A 22,398-nucleotide genomic window follows, 5' to 3' on the forward strand; every position below is an offset into this window, starting at 1 on the left:
ATGATCTCTCCCCTATCTGGCCAGCGCCCCTCGTTGACGATCTGGTTCGCCCTGCGTTTCCTGCTGGACTGTGCACAAGAACAGCGTGCCCCCAGAGCGCTAATCGCTTCGTTTATTCTTCCATGTCGCCGGGGGAACCTGAGCTTGTTCAGCCTCAGGATAGAAACTCTGAAGGAGTGACAGGTGCACCTCAGATTCCGCTCGTTCACATATTTTATTTATCCAGTGAAGGGAGACAGAAAAGAGAGACAGAACTGGAAGGTGGCACAGATTCTGAGAGAATACCGCGGTCGTGCGTCCCTCCATCCGGTTTCGATCCACAGATCCAGTGAAAGTGCATAGGGACGAGATGAGCATCTTGCCGCAGCGTGAAACATCTTACTTGAGAGAGAAAACCCTTTTAAAAGTTAATACCGACTCACCTTGAGGATGGCTTACTTTTGTCTTTATAAAAACACGACAGCACTGTGTAAACTGCTGGGGTTGGATACTGACAGGTAAGTAGGTGCTGACTCAGAGTTTTCTGGGAGTGCAGATCTGAAACGGTCCCACTGAGGAGAGAGCCACGGGGACATGGCAGACATGTCCTTGGAGAGACACGAGGACACACAGGAAAAGGGGAATCTCTGACACCGCAGTCCGGGATCTCTGTCACACAGATGGGGAAACTGAGGCAGGGAGGTTAAATCCCCCAAGGTCACACAGCTAGTCAGTCATAGCATCTCGTTCCCTGGCCCGTGGACACTGCATAGATACCCCTAATGTTAATTTCTTCCCCAAGATTCTAAAGTTGGCAATTTTAGCTTTCCGAGTGCGGAGACAAAAAAAGAAAGAAAAAAACTGGAGAAAACAAACAAGCAAAAGATTTGTGGAGAACTCCAGTACGTTCGCATCTGATCTCAGTAACCTCATGTTAAGATGTCGTTAAAGGACTAACGTTTGGGTGACAATCACTAACGCGGGAGACGACAGAGTCACGATAACCGGGGGAGCTCCCGAGGGCGCCCGGGGGACACACGGAAGCACCCTTTCGGCAGCTTGGTGCAAGCAGACGGGTCGCCTCACCCCCACCTGAACCACCTGAACCACCTGCACGGAGCACAGGTGAGCTCAGCGCCCGGGCCGCCCGTGGCCGAGCCCCGGCGGGGGGGCCAGTGAAGCCCAAGCCCCATCATCTCAAAGCCCGCCCCCGCCCCCTGTGACCACCGAGTGACCAGAGAGGGGAGCCCGGGGTGGGACGCCTTTCAGGTTGCCGCTACAGGCTGCACATTTTGAACCCTGGACAAAGTGACCGGAATCTTGGTTTCCCCCGGGCCCGGAGCTTTTGTGATGGGCTGGGCGTGGGCCTTGATGTCTGCAATTCGCTCTTTAAACTTCTGCTGAAGGAACTTTTCTTCTTGGGAGTAGCTCTTGGCGAACACCGACATCAGCAGGCACCCTGCCATGGACGTGCCCCCGAGGCAGAAGAGAACGGCCCCCGCCAGCTTGCACACGTCAAGAGCGCTGTTAAACTGGACGGCATGGGTGTCGACCACCACAAAATCGGCTTCGCCGAAGGCTTCGATCTTGGGGGGCACGAGAAAGCCCGCCGCCAGGACAGTCAGTCCAAGGATCACGAAGACCGTGCCGGAGATGAGTCCGACCTGGAGAAAGACACAGCCAAGCAGGACAGGGTGAGCTCGGTGCTTGGGCTCTCCTGAGCCCTCCCAGGGCAGGCCCCGTTGTTGGGGGGAAGTTAATATTCCATTCCCACTCACCCCAAATTTTAGGAGAAGGCTACATAACTTCCTAGTTATAAAAGAAGGTGAGGAGGGACCTTTCTGATTTTAATACCGACTGGAATCTGCAGCACTGCCCTGATTTTCCCTCTGAGCTGTTCGTACGATGCTTTGCAGCTGACAAGGCCACCTTTGGCTTACGTGGTCTTCTTCGGTCTTTGTTTGTTTGTTTTTGAAATATCTGGGTTAAAAAAATTCTTTTTAAGGTCTTATTTTTGAGAGAGAGACACACACACAGCATGTGAGCAGGGGAGGGGCAGAGAGAGGGGGAGACAGAATCTGAAGCAGCCTCCAGGCTCTGTCTGAGCTGTCAGCACAGAGCCTGACGGGGGGCTTGAACCCATGAACTAGGAGATCATGACGTGAGCCGAAGTTGGGCACTTAACCGACTGAGCCGCCCAGGCACCCCTCTCCTTTGGTCTTTGAAGAAGACTAAAGCAGGCCTGACATCCAGGAACTAGCCTAACTCTATCCACTAGACCTTGATGCCGTGGGAAGCTGGCCGGGAGCTCCCAGTGATGCCACATTGCTCTCCTTTGACAGGATTTGTGTCACAGAACATCAACATCAGACAGGCTCCCTCTGTACCCATGACGAAGTGACACAAAACAAGTCTGTGTCATCATTTTGTCTAAGCGCAGACAAAAACAAGGTCATTGTGCAAACCACAAAATATCAAATGCCTTCCCTTCCCCCCATTCATATAAATGACGGCTGCTTCATTACCAAGTACAGCTTTAGTCCCACCCTGGTCTGCCCTCCCTATAGATAATACTTATTAATTATTTATTATCCAACCATAGAATCAGCCCTGACAATCCAGAGGGAACTCTGGCTCCTGTAGACCCCCTCCCCCCAAATCGCCCACCCAAGGCCCACATCCTATAATACATCCTTCCTCATCCTCTTACTGAAATACCCTAGGAGACCCTCTGGTATCACCTCTCTCACTGTGATGAGTGATAAACTCAACTCGTCCAACATATAGGTATCTTCCTGGTGATTTGGATGGAGGTCACTGGCGATCGTATAACTATTCACCCATTTCCCAAGTTAGTGGGAAGGAACCATGACTGCTAGTTTGCAGGTCAGGAGATGTAGCCTTGAGGAGGGTAGGTCACTGCTAGCAAGTGGATGGAGGGATGGATGGATGGATGGATGGAGTGGGGGAGGGATGGAGGGAGGGAGGGATGACAGCTAGCAAGTTGCGGAGTCAGGGCTAGAAGCCACAGATGTGAGCTCCAGGCCAGTGTCCTTTCTCCTCTCACATGTAGTTATTTGGGCTCCCCTTGCAGATGTTGAGAAGCTCTAGGAGTAGCAGGTGGAAGATGAGACTGCGTCAGCTCAGGTTGGAATAGAATGGAACACACTGAAGAGGGAGAGTATTGTTTGCTGTTTGGTGGCTTGGAGGTTGGGAATGAACAGATCCAGGCTTGGGTTCCAGCACCGCCAACCGGTACTTGAGTCATATGAGGAAACTTACTTAAACACTCTCACCGTTAACCTCCCCATCTACAAAATGATAAATGATAATCATACCTACTGCCTCGTGGAGTTCTAGCGAGGACTAAGTGAGGCCATGCTCAAAGGCACTTAGCCCAGTGCCTGGCTAAGCAGTAAGTAGCTATTATGGTATCTACTTGGAAATGCATTCTTGTGAAATGTTGGCCACAGAGCTACAACAATCTCTGGGCACTTGGACCCCAGAAGAGCTAATATAGTTACTTATTTTTTAAACACATTTTCATTGTCTCCTATTCCTAGCCAAATGCATAACACCATTTAATCTAGAGCTTTGAATTTAAACTATATTTATTTAACTTATTTATTAAGTTTCAGGGTGATACATCAGTAATTCTTTATTACTTTGGATAATAGAAGGAAAACATATTCACAAATCTGTTGGAGAGCTAGCTAGTATTATTGGGTGTCTGTGAAGACCTAGGCACAGTGTTTGATGTTTTTCACTTGATCATCGCCAGCATCTTACAAAAAGTAGGTATTTTTTTCCCACCTCACCTGTAAGACCCTGGGGTTTGTAGGGTCGAAGAAGTGGAGGTCAAAGTCCTATAGCTAGCAGGTGGTGTGACTGGGCTCGAACCTAGGTCCCCTGCTCCACTTCTATTCTCCCCACCATAGTTCACCAGTTACTATTTTGTATATTATCTGCTATTATTATTATTTTTAAAATTACAACAGAGTTTTAGTCACCATATAGGGACAGATTTCCATGATTGTAAAGAAACTGGAAAAGAGTCAATATAATGTCTTTTGAAAAGAAAAAACCCAGAAACTATTCTACATAAGATTTAAGCACTATAGGAAAAGTTGGGTTGTAAAATATAATATTTTGGATGGCTTTCTACATTTTTCTAAAAATGGAGGCAAATTCACCTCCAAAGACTAACCATTATTTATAACCTGAAAAATGAGTCACATTGGAAAATTCTGAATGCATAAACTAACTTAAATATCCATGGTGACATGCTTCATATGTCACTAAATCACCTTCCTCCTTGAGAACTGGCACTAATTCTCAAACACTCAGGACTCTGCAGGAATGTATCCATCTTGGGTTCTGGGGTTCTGAAGAGCACCTAAGGTCAGTGCTCAGGTCTTCTATTTCTGTCTTGATCACCGCATCTCGCGTTCCCGCCTTGAACTCTATAAATATTCCTAACTGACTGGCTTGAACCTCCAGGCTGCTGACTGCAGAGCCAGGTGACTGATTCTCAGAGCAGCGCTGCTCCCCAGCTGAGCAGTGCTTTATCGATTAAAATCCAGTCCTGGAAGCTCACTCAGAAGCTACAAGGCGAGCCACGCTTTGCAGATGGCAGAGCTCTGATCACTTGCAGAACTGGAAAGTGGCTGGCCTCCCTGAGCCTTCTCCCTTTTCCCTGTTGAGTCAGAATGTCAGAGAGGGGCCTGCCCTCCGTGGAGGGGGGCACGATGGTGGCCAGCAGCCAACTCCCAGGATCTGGAAGGTGCCGTCCACACACATCTAAAGGGGATCTTCAAGACATGTGGCCAGAGAGGACCCTCAACATTGTGAAAACACAGCAGGAAGAGCGAGGGATGGTAGGACTGGAGGGGCAGCCATGGGATCTGAAGAACGCTGTGTCTTAACTGAGAGTCTGACAGCGTGACAGGGGATGATGGGATGCATCGGAAGGAAGAAAGATTTGGGGAGTGATGCCGTACAGAGCCGAAAAATGGTCCCGGACACAGTTCCAAGTTGAGGTGGTCCTCGGTCTACAGGGAAGGGGGGTCTATTAAATAGAGTTTTAAAAATGCAGCGCAGAGGTTCTTGGGGGCCTGGCTTTATGCAGAGAACTGGAACACCATGGGGTGAGGGGACCCTGGGACCTGGCGGGGCAGCCTGGTGCACCTGGTGGTTAGCTCAGCCCAGTGCCAAGAGAGAAGGGCCTCTCTCAGCTGTGACAGACCTCACAGATGGCCACAAGGACAGGGACTCCTGGCTGTGGGGAGGTGGGGGGATGTGTGAAAATCCAGTGTCTGCGGCTGGAAAGGGGGAACGGACAGGGAGGAGGACCTGGATTCCAAAGATCCTGCTGCTGGAGGCCACCAGCCAGAGCCTGCTGGAGCTCTGACCAACGTCCCCGTCACTGTCTCTGTGCAAGCCAATGAGGTCGGAGCACACCTCTGTTTACTCCTCAAAGCAGGCTGGCAGCCAGGGTGGCGGGCGCAGATGTTCGGGCAGAGAGGACGTGGTAATGACCACTGGAAGCCAGAGCTAGCAGGGCAGGAGGAATGGGGAGGAGCCGGACAGAGCTGAATGTGGAAAGAGCCAGCTGGCCTCCAGGTAGCGCTCAGGGGAAGTACAACAAGACAGAAGTCAACCCCGAGGGATGTCCTGGCCTGACCTGCTTGTGGGGACCCTGGGCTTTATAGAACAGCAACCCCTGCCTGGCTGTGGTCCAGGTCCTTCCTCACACTTTACCTGGCCACCCACGTGGTCTTCTACCCTATGGAGGCTCTGTCCCTCCAGCCCGTGAACACAGTCACTTGTTTCCATCTTCCAAAGCGATTCCGGATCCTTGAGTCTCCCTCTAGCTACTGCTTGAACTCATCCAACCCGAGCTCAGTCCCACAACTCCACTGAAACTGGTTTCTCCGAAGTCACTAATTGTCCCCTCATTGTCAAAGCCAATTCGGTTTTTCTTTTCTTACTTCATTTAAATATTCTGTGGTCATTGATGTTAAGCACTGGGGTCTTCTTAAAACCTTCACCTATTTTCTCTGACACAACTGTCTCCTGTTTCTACATCTTTAACGACTCACTCTCAAACTGTTTTGCCAGATGTTTTTAAATTGTTGGCATTCCCCAGGGGTCCCCCTTGACCCACATCTCTTGTTCAAGATGATCTCTCTAGGGTCGAGTCTCTGGCTGTAGTTTCAACTCCTACTGATACACTGATGCCTTCCAATCTCTAGCTCTAGTCTGGATTCCCTTCCTGGGCACTAGCCCTGTATTTCTGACAGCCAATAGGAGGACTGACACAAAAATGTCCCAACGGCTCCTCAGACCCAAAATATTCAAAATGGTACCCCTTACTTTCTTTTCTTTCTTCCTTCCTCCCTCCTTCCCTCTGTTCCTTCCTTCCCACTCTCTCCATGCTCCTGCCATCCACCCATTCCCTGAGTTTCTCTCATTTATTTTTTAAAAAATTATTTCTAGTGTTTATTTTGAGACACACACACACACACACACACACAGTATGATCGGGGGAGGGGCAGAGAGAGAGGGAGACCTAGAATCCGAAGCAGGCTCCAGGCTCCGAGCTGTCAGCACAGACCCCGACACGGGGCTCGAACCCAGGAACCATGAGATTGTGACCTGAGCTGAAGTTGGACGCTTAACTGACTGAGCCACCTAGGAGCCCTGACCTTCTCTCATTTCTAGTGTAAAACCAACTCCATAATATCTAGCAAAGCTTTGAAGAAAAAATCTAAGACAGAAGTTTCAACTCTGACTTAGCTCAGGGGGGAAACCGGAGTGATTGGGACAGATGGGAGGAGGGTCTTGAGAGAAAAGAGAGGGGCCAGAGTCACCCTCACGGCCAGTGAGGCTGCGGGGGTGGCAGTCTTATTTTGCACCTGCACACTGAGTGGAGCACCCTTTGAGAGGCTTCTGACATGGGCTGAGGAGAAGGTAAGGAGGGAAATGGCCCTGAAGTAAGCAACGCATGATCAGGGGTGAGTGGACAGCTCCCATTCCTTTACACCTGCCTTACTGAGGTGCTTGGCTGCACAAGCAGGTGGCAGCAGCCTTAGTCAAGGTCAAGTGCAAGGGTAAGAAAGAAAAGTGCCACCACAGCCTGATGGATTTCTGGGCAGCACAGTGAGTGGTAGGGAGTAGGTGGGACCAGGTCACAGGGGCTTTTGCAGACGGCAGGTGTTGCAGGCACTGGGATAAATTGGTTGTGGCTGAGGCAACCATGTGGTGATCCAGAAAGCCTAGATTTATGAACTTGCCCCCTTGCTGTACTCAAGCTGGAAGGTTCTGGAGAAATTTCTATTTTTTAATTTTTTATTTAGAGATTTCGATTTCAGAGCCTTTCAAAGTCGTCTGTGATCGGGCCCTAGTTACACATTCCCCTGTTCACCTCTCGACCCCTCTCCTCCAACTTCTGAATATTTGCCCCGGGCGTACTGAGCTGTCTGTGGTTTCCTGATCGTGCCATCATCTCTCACGACACAGCTTTTGGAATAGATTTCTTCCTACCAGGATGCCCAGTTCCCACTTGTGTACGGGTGATCTCTCTGGGGAGCCATTCTCCAGGCTGCATCGGATCCTCCCTGCCCCCAAGTCCCTGTGCTCTGGGTAAGTACCGTGACTGCTTTTAGGGCCATGTTTATCATGTTGGATCGTAACTGTCTGTGGACATGTCTACCTTCCTTATTTGTCTGTGGACTCCTTCAGGTCAAGGCGGTATCTAACTCACAAGTGAAGAGTAGGGTCTTATTCACAAATGAATCCCAGAGCCTACCACGTAACCTTATACATAGTGGACATATAAATACTCGTGGAAAAGGAAAGAAGGAAGGACGGAAGGAAGGAAAGAAGGAAGGAAGGAACAGCCTAAGGAAGGAAGGAAAGAAGGAAAAGGAAGGAAGGAAGGAAAGAAGGAAGGAGCAAACTAAAGGAAGGAAGGAAGGAAGAGGAAGGAAGGGAGGGAGAGAGGGGAAGGAAGGAAAAGGAAGGAAGGGGAAGGGAGGGAGGGAGGGAGGAGGGAGGATAGCATTGTGAGATACAGGTTGTGTAGATCCACGTGACAGGGCGAAGATTCTAACTCGGGCCCATGTGACTCAATCTCCATGCTCATTAACCCCTCCATGCTGCTGCCTCCTAAGGAGCTGGCTTAGTGGCAGAGTCCTGCTGAGGCACCGCGGACTTAGCCCCTGGCAGGAGACCAACAAGACGTTAGCCCCACGTCATTGGGAACGGGGAAATGGGAAGCCCATAACTTGAACCACCTACAGATGCAGTTTGAAATGAAAGAAAAATACCATAAAAAAGAATCATAATGGAAACATGCACAATCGGTGCTTTTCTCTATATCGATACAAAGCACTTCATAAACCCGCTGGAATACATTCACTTGTATTCCCCAGGAGGAAACAGAAGACCGGTTTGTTTATTCCCTTGGTAGAGGTGAGTCTCTAAGACCGTGAATTCCATGTATTCTTAGGTGATTCAGGTTGACTACAAGCTTCTGAATGCCCAGTCTGGTGTCTTGTGATTAGGATCTGGGTCTAGGATTTGGATTATGCTGAAATATCATCCGGCACAAGTCCAGGAGGCCATGGACTTTTGCCTGTTTTTAGACTCTGAAGTAGGTCCAGCACAACAGGGGGACAAATACTCGTGAATCTTGTTTGTGTAAACTAGAAGGGAGAAAGTCCTGAAATTCGAGTTCTGGGGTTGGTAACTTACTGCAGGTTCTTTATTTTAAATCCATACCTATATCTCGTCTGACAGATTTACAGCTTCTCCAATCACACCGCGAGTGCTTTGGAACCATGAGAACACTTTCAATATCCTGTATGACAGTGGCATTTTACGCTCTTGGCACAACAGATCTGTCAGGCAAATATTTGTTTTTTTGACACATAGGAAAGCAACCACCCACTTAACTGGGTAAATACAAGATGTGCCAAGCTTGGCTGTGTATTTCATCTGTCCCCGCCAGTAAGGATTCATCAGAGATGACATTTCTACAGGGCAAGGATGCGGGCTCAACCAATTTGAATACAGACTGCATGACAGTAGTGAGATGTTAAATTAACGCAGGTCTTGGGTAATCCGTATTAACAACTATGTTACCCAGTACTTTATTTACTAACTAGATTTCAAATTTTATTTCCACTTCAGGACCCAGTGTGCCATATGACATCTGATAATAGTAGCTAATACACGAATGCTTGAGTGCATACCAGACATTGTGCTGAGCTCTTTGTAAGTATTATCTTAATTACCTCTCACAACTTTACCCAGTAGCATCACCATGAGGGCCCAATAAGGTCAGATAACTTGCCCAAAGGTACAGCCAATTAAATGGAAGAGCGGAGGTTTGAACCCATGTAATCTGGGGACAGAGTCTGTGCTCATAACCAGTATGTGACACTGCCTCTTATTAAACTGTATTGCCAATACATTGCAAGTGTCGGACAATATCAAGGTAAAACACTCTGGGATCTCCTGGGAGAAAGTTGAAGATGATGGGGATCCCCGAGCTGGAGGGGACCAGAAGCCCCGCCCTTACGGCTGTGTCTTCTCAGCATCACTTCCTAAATCCTTTCCCTTTTCTTGATTTCTAAGTGTTCAGACATCCCAATGCCCTCTTCTCCTCCATGTCCATATTCTCTTCCTGGGTCATCTTGTCTAGTCTGGCACCTCTTATAAGTTCTGTATGTCAGGGATTCCCAATCCGTGAGCTGCGTTTCATGTGCCACCAGAGAGCCCCACTCACGTGTCTGATGTGATCCCCACAGGAAGCTCTGATGTATCATGGCCATGGTCAAACTCTTGGTTTCCCACCGTCCCCACTGCTCTCCCTGTGTTCCTCATCCTGGAAAATTGTAACACCGTTCTCTAAATGGCTCAGGTTGCGTGCTTTGGAGTCATGCTTGACTCTTTCTACTTTCGTCTACTTCACTGCACGTCCTGATGGCTTGCTCTTCGAACTTTGTGCTAATTCGGACTACTTCTCCCCATCACTACTACCACCATCCAAGCCGTCATCATCTCTTGACTGGATTCTTTCGTAGTGTCCCATATACCCTTGTCCTCCTATAACCTATTTTCCATACTGTAGTTACAATGACCCTGTTAAAATATCAGTCAGATCATGTCACTCCTCCACTTAAAATGCTCAGGTGGGCTTCCCATATCTCTCAAGGTGAAAGCCAAGGTTTTCATTATCATCCACAAGGCTCTAAATCATCTGTGTCCTGTTATTTTTCTGGATCCTTGTCCCCCCTCTCAATCCACTCCAGCCAGACTGCACCTCTTTGTTACTTTTCAAACACCAAATCTGTTCGCATTTCAGAGCTTTGGACTTGCTATTTTCCTGGCCCAGAAGGGCCTTCAGCCAGGTAATAGGTCTGTTCCCTGCACCCATGCTGTTATTTGCTCAAGTGCCGTCTCCTCCAAAGGGCTGTCTAGGATCAGCACACTAAGTTCCAGGCCTCCGTCACTCCCTGCCCTCTTGTCCCAGTTTATTTCTCTCCATAGCAGCTGTCACTACCTGACATTCTCTCATGTGGTTTATTTGTTTATGGTCCATTCCCCACAATGGGTTGCAAAGGGCTTTCCTTTCTGTTCACCCCTTTAACCTCTAGCACCTTGCAACTTCTTGGCACGGAGCAGGTGCTCACCGATGACACGATGAGTGACCGAATGCACTGTCTGGTGGGGTGCCTTCATTCAAAGAAGCTGGAGCTCACAGCCTCATGAGCACGGGTCTGGCAGAGGCAGGGCTGGCATACTGACCACTGTATTATGGCTCAGCATTAACTCTCTCACAGCACACAAGGATTCCTTTTTCATAATTGCTGTAAATTGTTAAATGATAATTACCAAGCCTATGCGGTGGTGGGGGGGGGGGGCTGGAAGTGTATCATGTTTTGCCTATGGAGGTCCTCACGGTTGATGAATTTAGCGGCACATGAATAACAGTAGCAAAAATAGTTAACAATGATGACAGTGATACCTTATTTATGTTTAACCTCTTTCCTTACCTTCCAGAATACTGAGCTCCACCTGTTAGGTGATCTCTGGATCTGGAAATCATCCTCATACTCCCAGATTGAGGTGGTACAGTCCTCGTAAAACTGGTGCAGGTAGGACCGGACTCCGTAGCGCTGGTGCCCGCCCTCAGGAGCGGCCTGTGCTTGCTTGGTGCCACAGATGTTGCTGCAAGAACTCATCCTTCCCAGCTGGAATGACAACATCCACGGCCGTCAGCCCTATGAGCTCTGGCTTCAGGATTAAAAGGCATATTAAAGGTGCGAACCAGGCTGAGTAACGTTAGTCTACTTGAAAGTCTATTTGAGCTTTTCTTAAAAGCTGCTCTGCTTTTCTACTTAATGCAAAATTACCCCCAAACACTCAATGACTAGAAACTGGTTCTCCATAAATGAAATGAGACATAATAGCACAGCTCGCTTAAATTATGCAGAAACTTAAGCATGAAGCACACGAATGAAGGCAAGAAGCTGAGATTTTTCACTGTGTTGACAAGAAATCTTTAATCCCTTAGAATCCAGTCGTCTTTACACTCACATGTTAAAGAATTAGGCAGGTACTCTCCCTTGCTGCTGATGGAATTTGTCTTGGGTTGTCCTCTCGGATGCTTAACCATGTTCCCTTGTGGAAAATACATAGTTTACTCTTAGCAGTTTGCAGTTTTGCTTTTAGATCTCACGGATCGTGTTCTAACATCTTAGCTAATGGTCAGGTTGTACAGAAGCTGTGTTTGAAAGCTGCTGAGCAGCGACGCTTCATGCTGTATTAATCACAAATGGCTCAGCCAATAATTTACACCTCACTGACTCTAACGCTAGATATTTAAGTCGTTATTTGTGGATACATCTGTCCATGTGGGATGATAGAGCATAATGGACAGGGTAGACCCAGCCTTTCACTGCGTTGCATGAAGTGGCTAGTATATGCGAGAAGCCAGGGGATTGTTAATGAAAGTACATACTGGGTGGGCTGTTTGGGTCTCTGTCTTCTTAAAGATGACAATTTCTGGGGTTCCAGTGTGGCTCAGCCGGCTGCGCATCTGACTTTGGCTTAGGTCATGATCTCACGATTTGTGAGTTCAAGCCCCACGTCAGGCTTTGTGCGGACAGCTCAGAGCCTGCTTTGGATTCTCTGTCTGCCTCTCTCTCTGCCCCTCCTTCACTCTCTCAAAAATAAATATTAAAAAAAGATGGTAATTTCTACCTGATTTGACCTAATCAATACCCTTGGAGAGAAGCATTTGGTCATTAATTCATGGGGAAAAAAAAAAAAGGAATTGTTGAGAGACAGCAATTTTGGTGAGTGAGGGAATTCTCAGTAATTCTCTGTTTGATATTTGGTTTCCTTCTCTCCATATAGGCAGATAAATATGTAGCTGGAAATGTGAAATACTTGTTTAGATTTTCCAGTTATCCTCCAGATGGTTTTCCCTGTGTGGACGTAGTCTCAAAATAACAAAGTGAGGAATGATGTAGAAGGGGTCTCTCAGAGCCTGCCTTGTAATCCAGGCTAAGAGAAGACATATTAAATGTTTCTAATTACTTATCAAGAAACCACATAGTGATATGTATCTATCAACAAGGAAAAAATTAACCTAAAGGTCTGGCAAGTGCCCCTGTGTGGCCACTTAGTTTGGTTGGATAGAATTATGGGGCAAAAATCAAAGTTGAAGCTAGAGATAGTTAGCATTTTCCTGTCCCATGGCCACAAAGTGAATCCATAAGATTATCTTGTAAGGTGTGCTGTCAGCCAAAAACAGGTTCTGGTTAGAAAATGTAGTCAAATTCATGAAGAAAATGGCCCCGATCTTAGAAAAATGATGCAGACATATGCTACTGATGGTGACCTCATAATTTTAAGTGTTGGTCACTATGTTTAGTGACTTTCTCCCTGTTTCAGATATGGCAGCCAGGAGAAATCACCCAGGAAGAGAGGGCAGGGGAGGAGATTAAAAAATTTCTTTTCTAACTTTTAAACATTTCAGAAGGATATTATTTCATAAAAAAATAAGATTTTAGAATGTACTTTGCCTGATTAGAGCAGCAAAGCCTTATGGATCTAATTCTTTTGTTAACCTAGTTTCCATATTTTAAATGTTAGGATGATTTCTTCAGTACTTTTAACTTGATGCTTACACAATGAAGATGATTAATAAGGGCCTATTACTAATGATACATAAGTAGGATAATTTTAAAGGCACTTTCTTTTAAGACATTGTAATAAAATTTCGGTCAAGGGATGAGATGAGAGCCATATGTTACTAATTCTGCTTGGTCATTGAAGAAACTGAGGCACAGGAAAGTCATCTGCTAAAGGTCACGCACCATGAGTCAGGGAGGAGACGAAATGTGACAATACCGAAAGCTGGAGTATGGACTGAATCATGTACTTGCATCATCAGACCAACTCATCCAAATATGTATTTTCAGGTTTCCTACAAAGCCTCAGAGACTTTAACATGGAAAAAGGACAAAAATAGGACAGGAGCAAAAAGAAATCCCTCATAGCAATAGTAGGAGTTATTTTCCTTCGATGCTGAAGTCATTTTTTCCCTCAGAGTTGAGCTTCGATGCAGAGCAGGGCTGTGACATATTGTAGTCCTTCCTGCACAGCTGTTTCCGATACACGAGGTCGAATGTTTCTGCTTTATAGGATAAGACTCAGTAATCCAACTTTGTTAAACAAAATATGGGTAAAATCATAAAAGAGACAGGAAGTGTCATAAAACAAATGTTCTTTGGGCTTGAGTGATGGAAGGCTCTACTCTAAGTCGGAATGGATTTTCAGTGATGTTAGATACATTCCAGGAAAGGAATCCCAATGAGCCTTATTTACTTCTCCAGACATACAGAGCACAAGAACATGGCCTATGCTGTGCTAACCACACAGGACACAGAATGGGTTCTAATCCTTGTTCTTGATCTACAATGTATTGGTCATGATATGGCAGGCAAACTCATTAACCTCCCTGGGCTACGGTTTTATCCCCCTTAAAATGAGATGGTTGAGCCAGATAACCTCTAATTCCTTTGAGATACTTTTCCAGGAGTCTTTGGTCATGCATTTACAGAATAAGTCAATTATTTTTGTGGGATAAACACCTGGGTCTACTGTTTTCCCACCTCCTCCCATACTCTCACTGATGGATTGTCAGACTGTCCCCAATTCTTGACCATTATAGTACACGTGAAGCTTCAGTTTAAAAGAGCATATAAGCTATTAGTAAGGCCAATGACTTGGTATTAAGTAGCCTAAATGGCTGTGTATTGTTTGTCTGTTTAACAGCTTACTTCAGTATTGCGTATGTTGCCTAAATGGTACAGGTGGATCGCAGGTATTACAGGTTAGGCTCCAGATGCCCAGAAGAAAGCAAACATCGTATAAAACAAGTCAAATGAAGGTTTTGGTCTCCCGGTGCATATAAATGTTATTTTTACATGATCCCGTCGTCTATTAAGGGTGCAATAGCATTATGTCTAAAAACATGTACATACCTTAAGTGAAAAAAAAAAAAAACTTTATTGCTAAAAAAATGCTAACCATCCTCTGAACTTTCAGCGAGCCATAATCTTTTTGCTGGTGGAGGGTCTCAGCCTCAGTGATGGTGGCTGCTGACTGATGAGGGTGGTGGTTGCTTAAACGTGGGGATGGCTGAGGCAATTTCTTAAAATCAGACAACAATGAAGTTTTCCACATCAATGGACTCTTTCTTTGAGTTGAACTCTAGTGACCTCTCCAGAGGTGTTGATGGGCCTACTTTCAATATTGTTGTGTCTCAGGGAATAGGGAGGCCCAAAAAGAGGGAGACAGATGGAGGGACGGCTGTCAGTAGAAGAGTTAGAAGACACAGGACATTTATTGGTTAAGTTGCTGCCTTATATGGGGATACTTCCTGGCGCCCCAAAACAGTTAGAATAGTAGCATCAAAGATCACTGATGGCAGATCACTGTAACAAATAGAGCGATAATGAAAAAGTTTGATTAAATCTGACAAGAAGCACCAAAAATGTGACACAGAGACAGGGAGTGAACAAACGTGTTGGGAAAATGGCGGCGATAGACTTGTTTCCTGCAGGGTCACCACAAACCTTCAATTTGTAAAAAAACACATTCTCTGCGATGCACCTTTAAGCAAAGCGCGCATGAAATGAGGTGTGCCCATAAGTCCCTGGGGATCTTAGAGGTTCCATACATCTTTCCAAATATGTAACTTATTGGATTCATTCTTAGAGGAGAATGATCACGAGAAAGAACAAGAGTTTTAAAAGATATCATGTTACAGTGAGGATTTTAGTACAAAAACCTTACATTCCTCATAAGGAAGCCAGTAGCTTTTTGTCCCAATAAAGAAAATGTTACACCTATTTATTTAAATAGGTATTTAAATTAAAAAAAAATTTTTTTTAAGAGTTTTAAAAGATATCATGTTACAGTGAGGATTTTAGTACAAAAACCTTACATTCCTCATAAGGAAGCCAGTAACTTTTTGTCCCAATAAAGAAAATGTTACACCTATTTATTTAAATAGGTATTTAAATTTAAAAAAATTATTTTAAAAAACATTTATTCATTTTTGAGAGGCAGAAACAGAGCACGAGCCGGGAAGGGGCAGAGAGAGAGAGGAAGACAACAGAATCTGAAGCAGGCTCCAGGCTCTGAGTTGTCAGCACAGAGCCTCAGAGCCTGACACAGGGCTCCAACTCATGAACATGAGATCATGACCTGAACTGAAGTCGGACACTTAACCGACTGAGCCACCCAGGTGCTCCTAATGCTACGGCTATTTAGAATCTACTTGGTTGACTGACACCTCTACTATCATAAAGAGGATATATGGTGTCACTTCATAAAGTCACTTGAAAAGCTGGGTAATTAGTATGTAATAAACTTGGGCTGATAAGGAATGGAAGGTATGTACAAAGGCTTTTTAGCTTGGCTCAGCATGTACTTAGTGAGCAAGCTTTCATGAGAAATCTGGTGTTTGCAATCTGGATAGCTAGAGTAGCAGCTGCAAAAACAGTAATGTCGTATCTGTGACTGTCGTTGAGTGACGGATTCTGGAGGGCTCTTTTCTTCAGAGAAAGCCTTAACATCCCAGGAGGTGCGTGAATGGGGGCGTGGGTGGTGAGTGGAACTCTTCTCCAGGGTTGTACTTAAATGAGTCCATGTGAGTATTCCTTTTATAAACACCCCAGGGAGCCTGTTGTGTCCTGGATGCCAGCATGGCCATCATGATGGAGAACAGGCAGCCTTAGCATCTGGCTGTTTGGTCATCTATGAAGACGGAGTTATTTTCATTCTCCAGGAAGGACGTTCTAGGTGTTAATAGGTGAGGATCCATCCATGGTTGTTTTCTTCTTCTTCTTCTTCTTCTTCTTCTTCTTCTTCTTCTTCTTCTTCTTCTTCTTCTTCTTCTTCTCCTCCTCCTCCTCCTCCTCCTCCTCCTCCTCCTCCTCCTCCTCTTCCTTCTTCTCCTTATTCTTTATTTCTTTTTTAATGTTTATTGATTTTTGAAAGAGACAGAGGCAGAGTGCGAGTGAGGGAAGGGCAGAGAAAGAGAGGGAGACACAGAATCTGAAGCAGGCTCCAGGCTCTGAGCTGTCAGCAAAACTGACTGAGCCACTTGGGTGCCCCTTTGGTTTTCTTCTTTTTATAACCTGTCTGTGGTATCTGTCTCAACTGTATGCAGTTATACATTAAAATGGGCATTCAATTCTTGGCGGTACAGCACACCTATCATGTCCCCCAGACCCACAGGCAGAGACAATCAGACCTTCACTCCCCACCCCAACTCTTCTGAGAGGCCTCCTGGAATTAGCACATTCAGTGTCAGCCCTCTATTACTCTTTATCTTCTCGTCCAAATTTCTTTCTTTTCATAGTGCTTGTAACTATCTGGTGCTCCATTACGTGGTCTATTTGTTAATGGTCTGACAGACTGTGTACTTGATAGACTGTGAGCTTCATGAGGGTAGGGGCTTTTCCTGTCCTGTTGACAAGCACTTTGAGTTGAAACTTCTTGGCACAAAGCTGTACATGGGTTGGTGCGGATGATGGCCTGAGTGGTCCTTCCTTTTTCATTCCTCCCTTCCTTCATTGTTTTTACAGCACTAATTATGTGACAGATCATGAGAGGATAATAAGATGAGTGGGGCAGTCTGCTCTCAGTGGACACTTAGATTAGATGGAGAAACGCTTCTGAAGCAAGAAATGCAACAAAAGGGGGCACCAAAACCAGGTATTTGCAGTGATTGGTGATTTCTCTGTGCAAATGCTAAGAATGCCTTGAACAATTCCTCTGTCAGCAAGTAAACCCATATTTGTATTATTATGATCTCTATGTCTACCAATACATTACAGTACCAATTTGCTGGAAATTTGAATTTCAGTCAAGTAAATGCAATTACTTTTTATTTTATTTGGAAAAGGTTCATAGCCATGGAAATAGAAATAAGTCTTTATGCCTCATGAAACTCCAAGAACACCACAGACTTTATATTATTTGTCTTCATGGTCTCCTTGAGAGAAGAGAGGCAGAAAATTGAGGCGCCAAAGAGATTAGTGTTTTCCATGGCTCCATGTGTGAGTCAGTGGTGAGGCCAGGCACGGGCCCTGTTCTATTTATTCTCTTTGAAATATCATTCAATTTTTCATACTGCTTTTCTCTCCCATAAAATCATTCTGAGATAATGAGAGTGAAGTTGCCATTAGAGCCACTTTTCCACAGAGCCAGTGCTGCAAGGTATAGGCACAGACCTGATTTAGATCATCGATCCAATACCAAACCAAAAGGCCAATTTGCTTAAAGGACTCAGCCTCAGTGTGGACGCAGGAAGGCATGAGAGCCTGCTAACAGGTTTTTCATTTTTAAATCAGGCATTCTGGAATTGCATAGGCATGACCTTAAAACTTGAAAATGTGTTTCTACCAACAGATCATTTCAGAGGTATTTTATTGTCTTGGAACAGTACCGGTAGGGATTGAGGCTCCTTATGATGAACTTTTTAATACCTTCTAAGTCAGGGGATATGTAGCACTTCGACAATTTTTTAAAAAGGGATAATGATATGCAATAATCTTATTACTTTACTTCTTCAAGATGTGTTTTTAAGTAAGGCATACAACGTCAAAAACCAAATGGAGAAGAGAAAACCTATAATCTCCTTACACCTCTTATCTACATGCAAACCAGCAGGTGCTTATGAATTTACATGTGACAAGGTTTGAGTCTCACCTTTGAAGTTTTCCTCTTCCTCTTCTCCTTCTCCTTGTTAATCTCTGACCTTTCTTTCTTAACGGCACATCCTTCAAACCTATTTAAGGAAAAAAATCTCTGCAGAATGCGATACAGATAAAAATCTAAATTTCATAAGCCATTCTTATGACCTGTAGAGAGTCATTTTAATGTTGACAAACATATTGATAAAGGACTTCTTGTTGAAGAGTGGGGAGATACTTGTTTTCACAAAAGTATTCATATTTTATAACTTTTCAGGGGGTTCTCATGAGACTTTTACAGGGTAGATGAGACAACATAAATGAAAGGGCTTTGTAAACTATAACACACTATACACATGCTATTCTTATTTTGGTACAATTCTATTCCACTACTCAATAATACCAACTAGACTAATTCATGTGTATTTTAAAAATTCTAAATACAAAGTTTGTTTGCTCCCTGGGTACTCTAGAACTGATTCGTTGCCTGTTCCATTATATTGTAAAATACATTAACCTTATAGCCATTGTATTTTCTGATCTGTTTACATGCATTTTAGACTTCTTAAGGTTCTTTAGATGATTTACTCATTGGGTTGATTTTTACTCCTATATCCATTTCTTCCTATCAGGATCATTTTACTTTCCATCTGCCTAAGAAAAGCAGGTGCCCATGCAAGATTTAATTAAAAAGCCATTGCCAGCTATAGAACTATTGGCTTCCTACATTACTCTAATCATGAAATAAAATAATAGCTGGGTGATGTTTTTCAAGAGGTCATTAAAAATTCTTTCTGAAGAATACTTCTCCATCCATTTGCAAGAGAACCTCAAAGACTTGAGGTGAGCAAACCTAGGTGAGGCCTGACAAACTGTGTTTAGTATTTCCCAGTTTGAGGTGATACGAACCACAGTCAAACCTTCTTCAAGACTCATTTCTTTGCTCTAAAATTTTGTTTTGCAGGTGGTATGTGAGCAGATTTTGGTGAGAAAAAGGCACATTTTATTAGAATCCTGGATCTGGATAAGTAAAAGAAAACAAGTCCTCTCCCCCCCTCCCCCACTCCCTGCCCTCCCTCCCTCCTTCTCTCTCTCTCTTTCTCTTTCTCTCATCAGTGCCTGTCTCTCTCATTTAAACGTCCTTTCATTTTATCTGTCGCCTTCCCCTTTTCTCTGAAGGAAGTGACTCCACACATGCCCTTCACTAAAGGCTGGCCTGGTCTGGAGCCCAGGGATCTCTCCAACGTGCTGAAAACATTTCTGCTACAGAGCCAGGAGCCAGTAATTAAGTCGGCACCAGCTGTTTAACTCCAGCTCTGTTTTCTTTGAGGTCATCAGCTTTGGTCTCACCCCCACCCAACTCCTCTTTCTAATTAACACAAAGAAGTAGGTCCTGAGATTATATCGAAGCACTCACGTATCTTTGAATATGGCAAAGGAATGGGGAGGGCAAGCGAGGGTTAAATTCAGCTCGGAAAACAAATCAAACCAGCTTTGCAAACTCCAAATACGTACATTTGACTCTTACCTAATATATAACTTTTCTTTTCTCCCGGGAAAGTTTTCCCTGTATACCTCCCCACTTCTTACGTAACACAAACCACAAACCACCAAAGCATGGAGTTGGCGACCCCTAATTTGTATGTGTGCACGGATTTTAACGTGCATGCTTTTTATAGAGATGTGTCCACAAATAATAGACGTGAATGAGTAAGAGGTGCGTGTGACAGACACAGAAAGAACATGAATATTTGTGCGCGAGGAGAGAGGAAGGAGAGAGAGAAAGGGAGGAGAGGGAGAACCGGAGAAAGGCGAATGGAGCGTAGAAAACCGCTCCTGGGGTCCGCAAGGCTTTACCTGTCCCCTCCGATCCCCTGACCCGTGGAGCAAGTGCAGCCAGCTAGCCGCAGATCTCTCGCTGGGGTCCCATCATCGCCGCCTCCTTCGCCGCCGCCGCCGCCGCCGCCGCCGCCGCCGCCGCAGCTCCCGCCTTGCGGAGCTCAGCCCGCTGGTGATTGACAGCTGGGCGGCCCGCGCGCGCGAGGCCCGCGCAGCTGCGGCGGCCGCCGGAAGGGCCACGTGCGTCCGCCGGGCGCGCTCCGGCGGCGCGTGGGCGGGGCCCCGCCGGGCGCGTGCGCCGTCCGGTCCCCGCCTGGTCGCGCTCTGGGAGGGAGCGGGGGCGGGGCGGCTGGCCGTCTGGGCGGCGTGTCGCTGCGTCCTAGGGAAGCGTCGCAGCACCCGGAGCATGCTGTGCCCTCCTGCCCTCCTGGTGCCTTCTCCCGCCCAGCACAGCGCCTGGCCACAGCAGGTGCACTGCACGCTTATTTTTAAAGTGAATGTGTGCGTCTTGCGCCGCCGCCCCATTTGGGATACATTTGGGGGTGTGCAGAGGCTTCTCCGGACTCTTGAGTTTTGTCCTTGGTGAGACATGAGGTGAGGAGCCCCTCTGAAAGAACCTTCTGGCAGTGTCACCCCTGGGCACATTCAGCCCCTCACCTGGTCCCCTGACCCCAAGGTCATGGGGCGAGATGGAAGAACGGTCAAGAGAGTGAATTCAGTGATGCTCTGCAAGGAAAACCCCACACACAGATGTGGGAAAGCAAGAGCACGCTAGAAATTACCTGTGAATAGCTCGGGAAATGTGTGTAGGTGTGGGCGGGTTAGCATGTAAATACAATGACCCCTGCTTCTGGAGACTCTGCAGACCACTGGTAAGTGGCATTTAATGAACATGATCGCTGAAATAGTTAATACTTGTGCAGCCATTCTGCACATACAGTAACAACACGTTACATGGATATAGTGCTTACTGTGTGCCAGGCAGGCATTGCTATAGGCACATTAGGTATATATTAATTATGTGTATTAAGTCGTTAAATCATCACATCAACTCTATGTACGGGGGAGGCGTATTCTTTGTTATTCCCATTTTTCAGAAGAGGAGGCCGAGGTATAGAGAGAAGCCACTTGCACCCGCCATGACACAGACTCACAATTACCTGTCACAGGTCACACAACGACTAAGTGGGAGATAGGACTGGAATCTATAGATTTATCTCCTGGAGGGGACGTAGGGTATACGTGACATGGTGTCTGAAAATCACTACGAAGCAATTCCATCTTCATGAAACGGTGAGCAGAGACCAAAGCAAATGCTGAGCAAATGCTTGGAAGCAAAGCAACCACAGGGATGGCCTTGTTTCCTCGGTTTTTCTGGTTCTCAGCTCTTGCCCCAAGTTTCAACGCTACTTTTCAACACTATTCAAACCGACAGGCACTGCTTACTTTCTCCCTTTCCAGTCTTGAGAAAGTACATCTTTCAGGACATTTGACAGGTTGCTTATTAGCTTGCTTTTCTCATATTCAGTGAGTAGATTTGGCGAACATTTGTTTATTCTTAGATTGTGACATGGCTGCTGGGTTTTCCTTCCTTGAAGGTGAGTGAGAATCAGCACAGGTACGAAAACCCAGGGATTCTCAGTTACATGGCTATCAGAGCTTAGGCTTTGGAAGGGCATGACTGGCTTCCAGTTGTCTATGGTGTTGGTTTCTGCTAAGTGTCCAGGTCCCCTTTGGCGATGCATGAGGAATCTATCATCCATTAGACATTCAGAGGGCTCGGAATTGGACCGACCTGGATTTTAGTCCTGGCTCTGCCAACTCCTGCTATTTAAGCTGGTCCTGTGGCTTTGCCACTGTATACCTCATTTTCCTCGGCTCTAAAATGATTATAGGAGTATCTACTTCATATGGTATTTAGGAGAATTAATTGAAATTCTGATTATAAAGCATGTATCACAATGGTGCATATCAAGTATTCAATAAATTATAGGTCTGATGGTATAAATTATAGCAATGATGATGATGGTGATTTAGTTGAACATGTTGGGAGCTTATGAGTATTTTCAGCTGGACGTCTCAAGTCTTCTCAATTTCCCAAGCATTCCCCATTCCCTTTATCTCCTCTCAACAGACCTATTTCCAACTGATGCTATCTCTGGCTTCTCTGTGGACATTTCTGATAAAGTGACCCAGGGGTGGGTATGCCTATTCAGGAGCCCCGGGGGCAACCCAGGTCTTCCAAGTTCTTCTAGCACATCTGCCTTTGGTTCCTTCTCAGCCTGAAGTAGCT

General features: G+C 45.8%; 1 protein-coding gene and 1 long non-coding RNA gene across 3 annotated transcripts in view; one reads left to right on the forward strand and one right to left on the reverse strand.

Annotated features, from left to right (window-relative positions):
* Positions 1-195: 195 nt before the first annotated feature.
* On the reverse strand, positions 196-20,261 carry NRSN1 (neurensin 1). 2 transcript variants are annotated; one of them, XM_019830152.3, is made up of 4 exons: positions 20,124-20,261; positions 18,283-18,361; positions 11,043-11,283; positions 196-1,643 (listed from the first exon to the last, which is right to left on the reverse strand). In XM_019830152.3, the coding sequence occupies exons 3-4, from the start codon at positions 11,253-11,255 to the stop codon at positions 1,245-1,247; spliced, it is 612 nt and encodes a 203-aa protein (XP_019685711.1). In that variant the 5' UTR covers positions 11,256-11,283; positions 18,283-18,361; positions 20,124-20,261; the 3' UTR covers positions 196-1,244. The 2 variants fall into 2 exon arrangements, with proteins under 2 accessions (XP_019685711.1, XP_003985793.1); XM_003985744.5 differs by having other exon boundaries at positions 11,043-11,240; positions 20,124-20,255.
* Positions 15,736-22,398, forward strand: part of LOC111560407 — a 58,345-nt gene continuing 51,682 nt past the window's right edge. The window contains exons 1-2 of the long non-coding RNA XR_006597500.1: positions 15,736-16,378; positions 17,157-20,699. This is a non-coding gene — a long non-coding RNA (uncharacterized LOC111560407). The remainder of the gene's footprint in view (positions 16,379-17,156; positions 20,700-22,398) is intronic.

Source organism: Felis catus, chromosome B2, assembly GCF_018350175.1.
Source record: "Felis catus isolate Fca126 chromosome B2, F.catus_Fca126_mat1.0, whole genome shotgun sequence".
Classification (NCBI taxonomy): Eukaryota; Metazoa; Chordata; class Mammalia; order Carnivora; family Felidae; genus Felis; species Felis catus.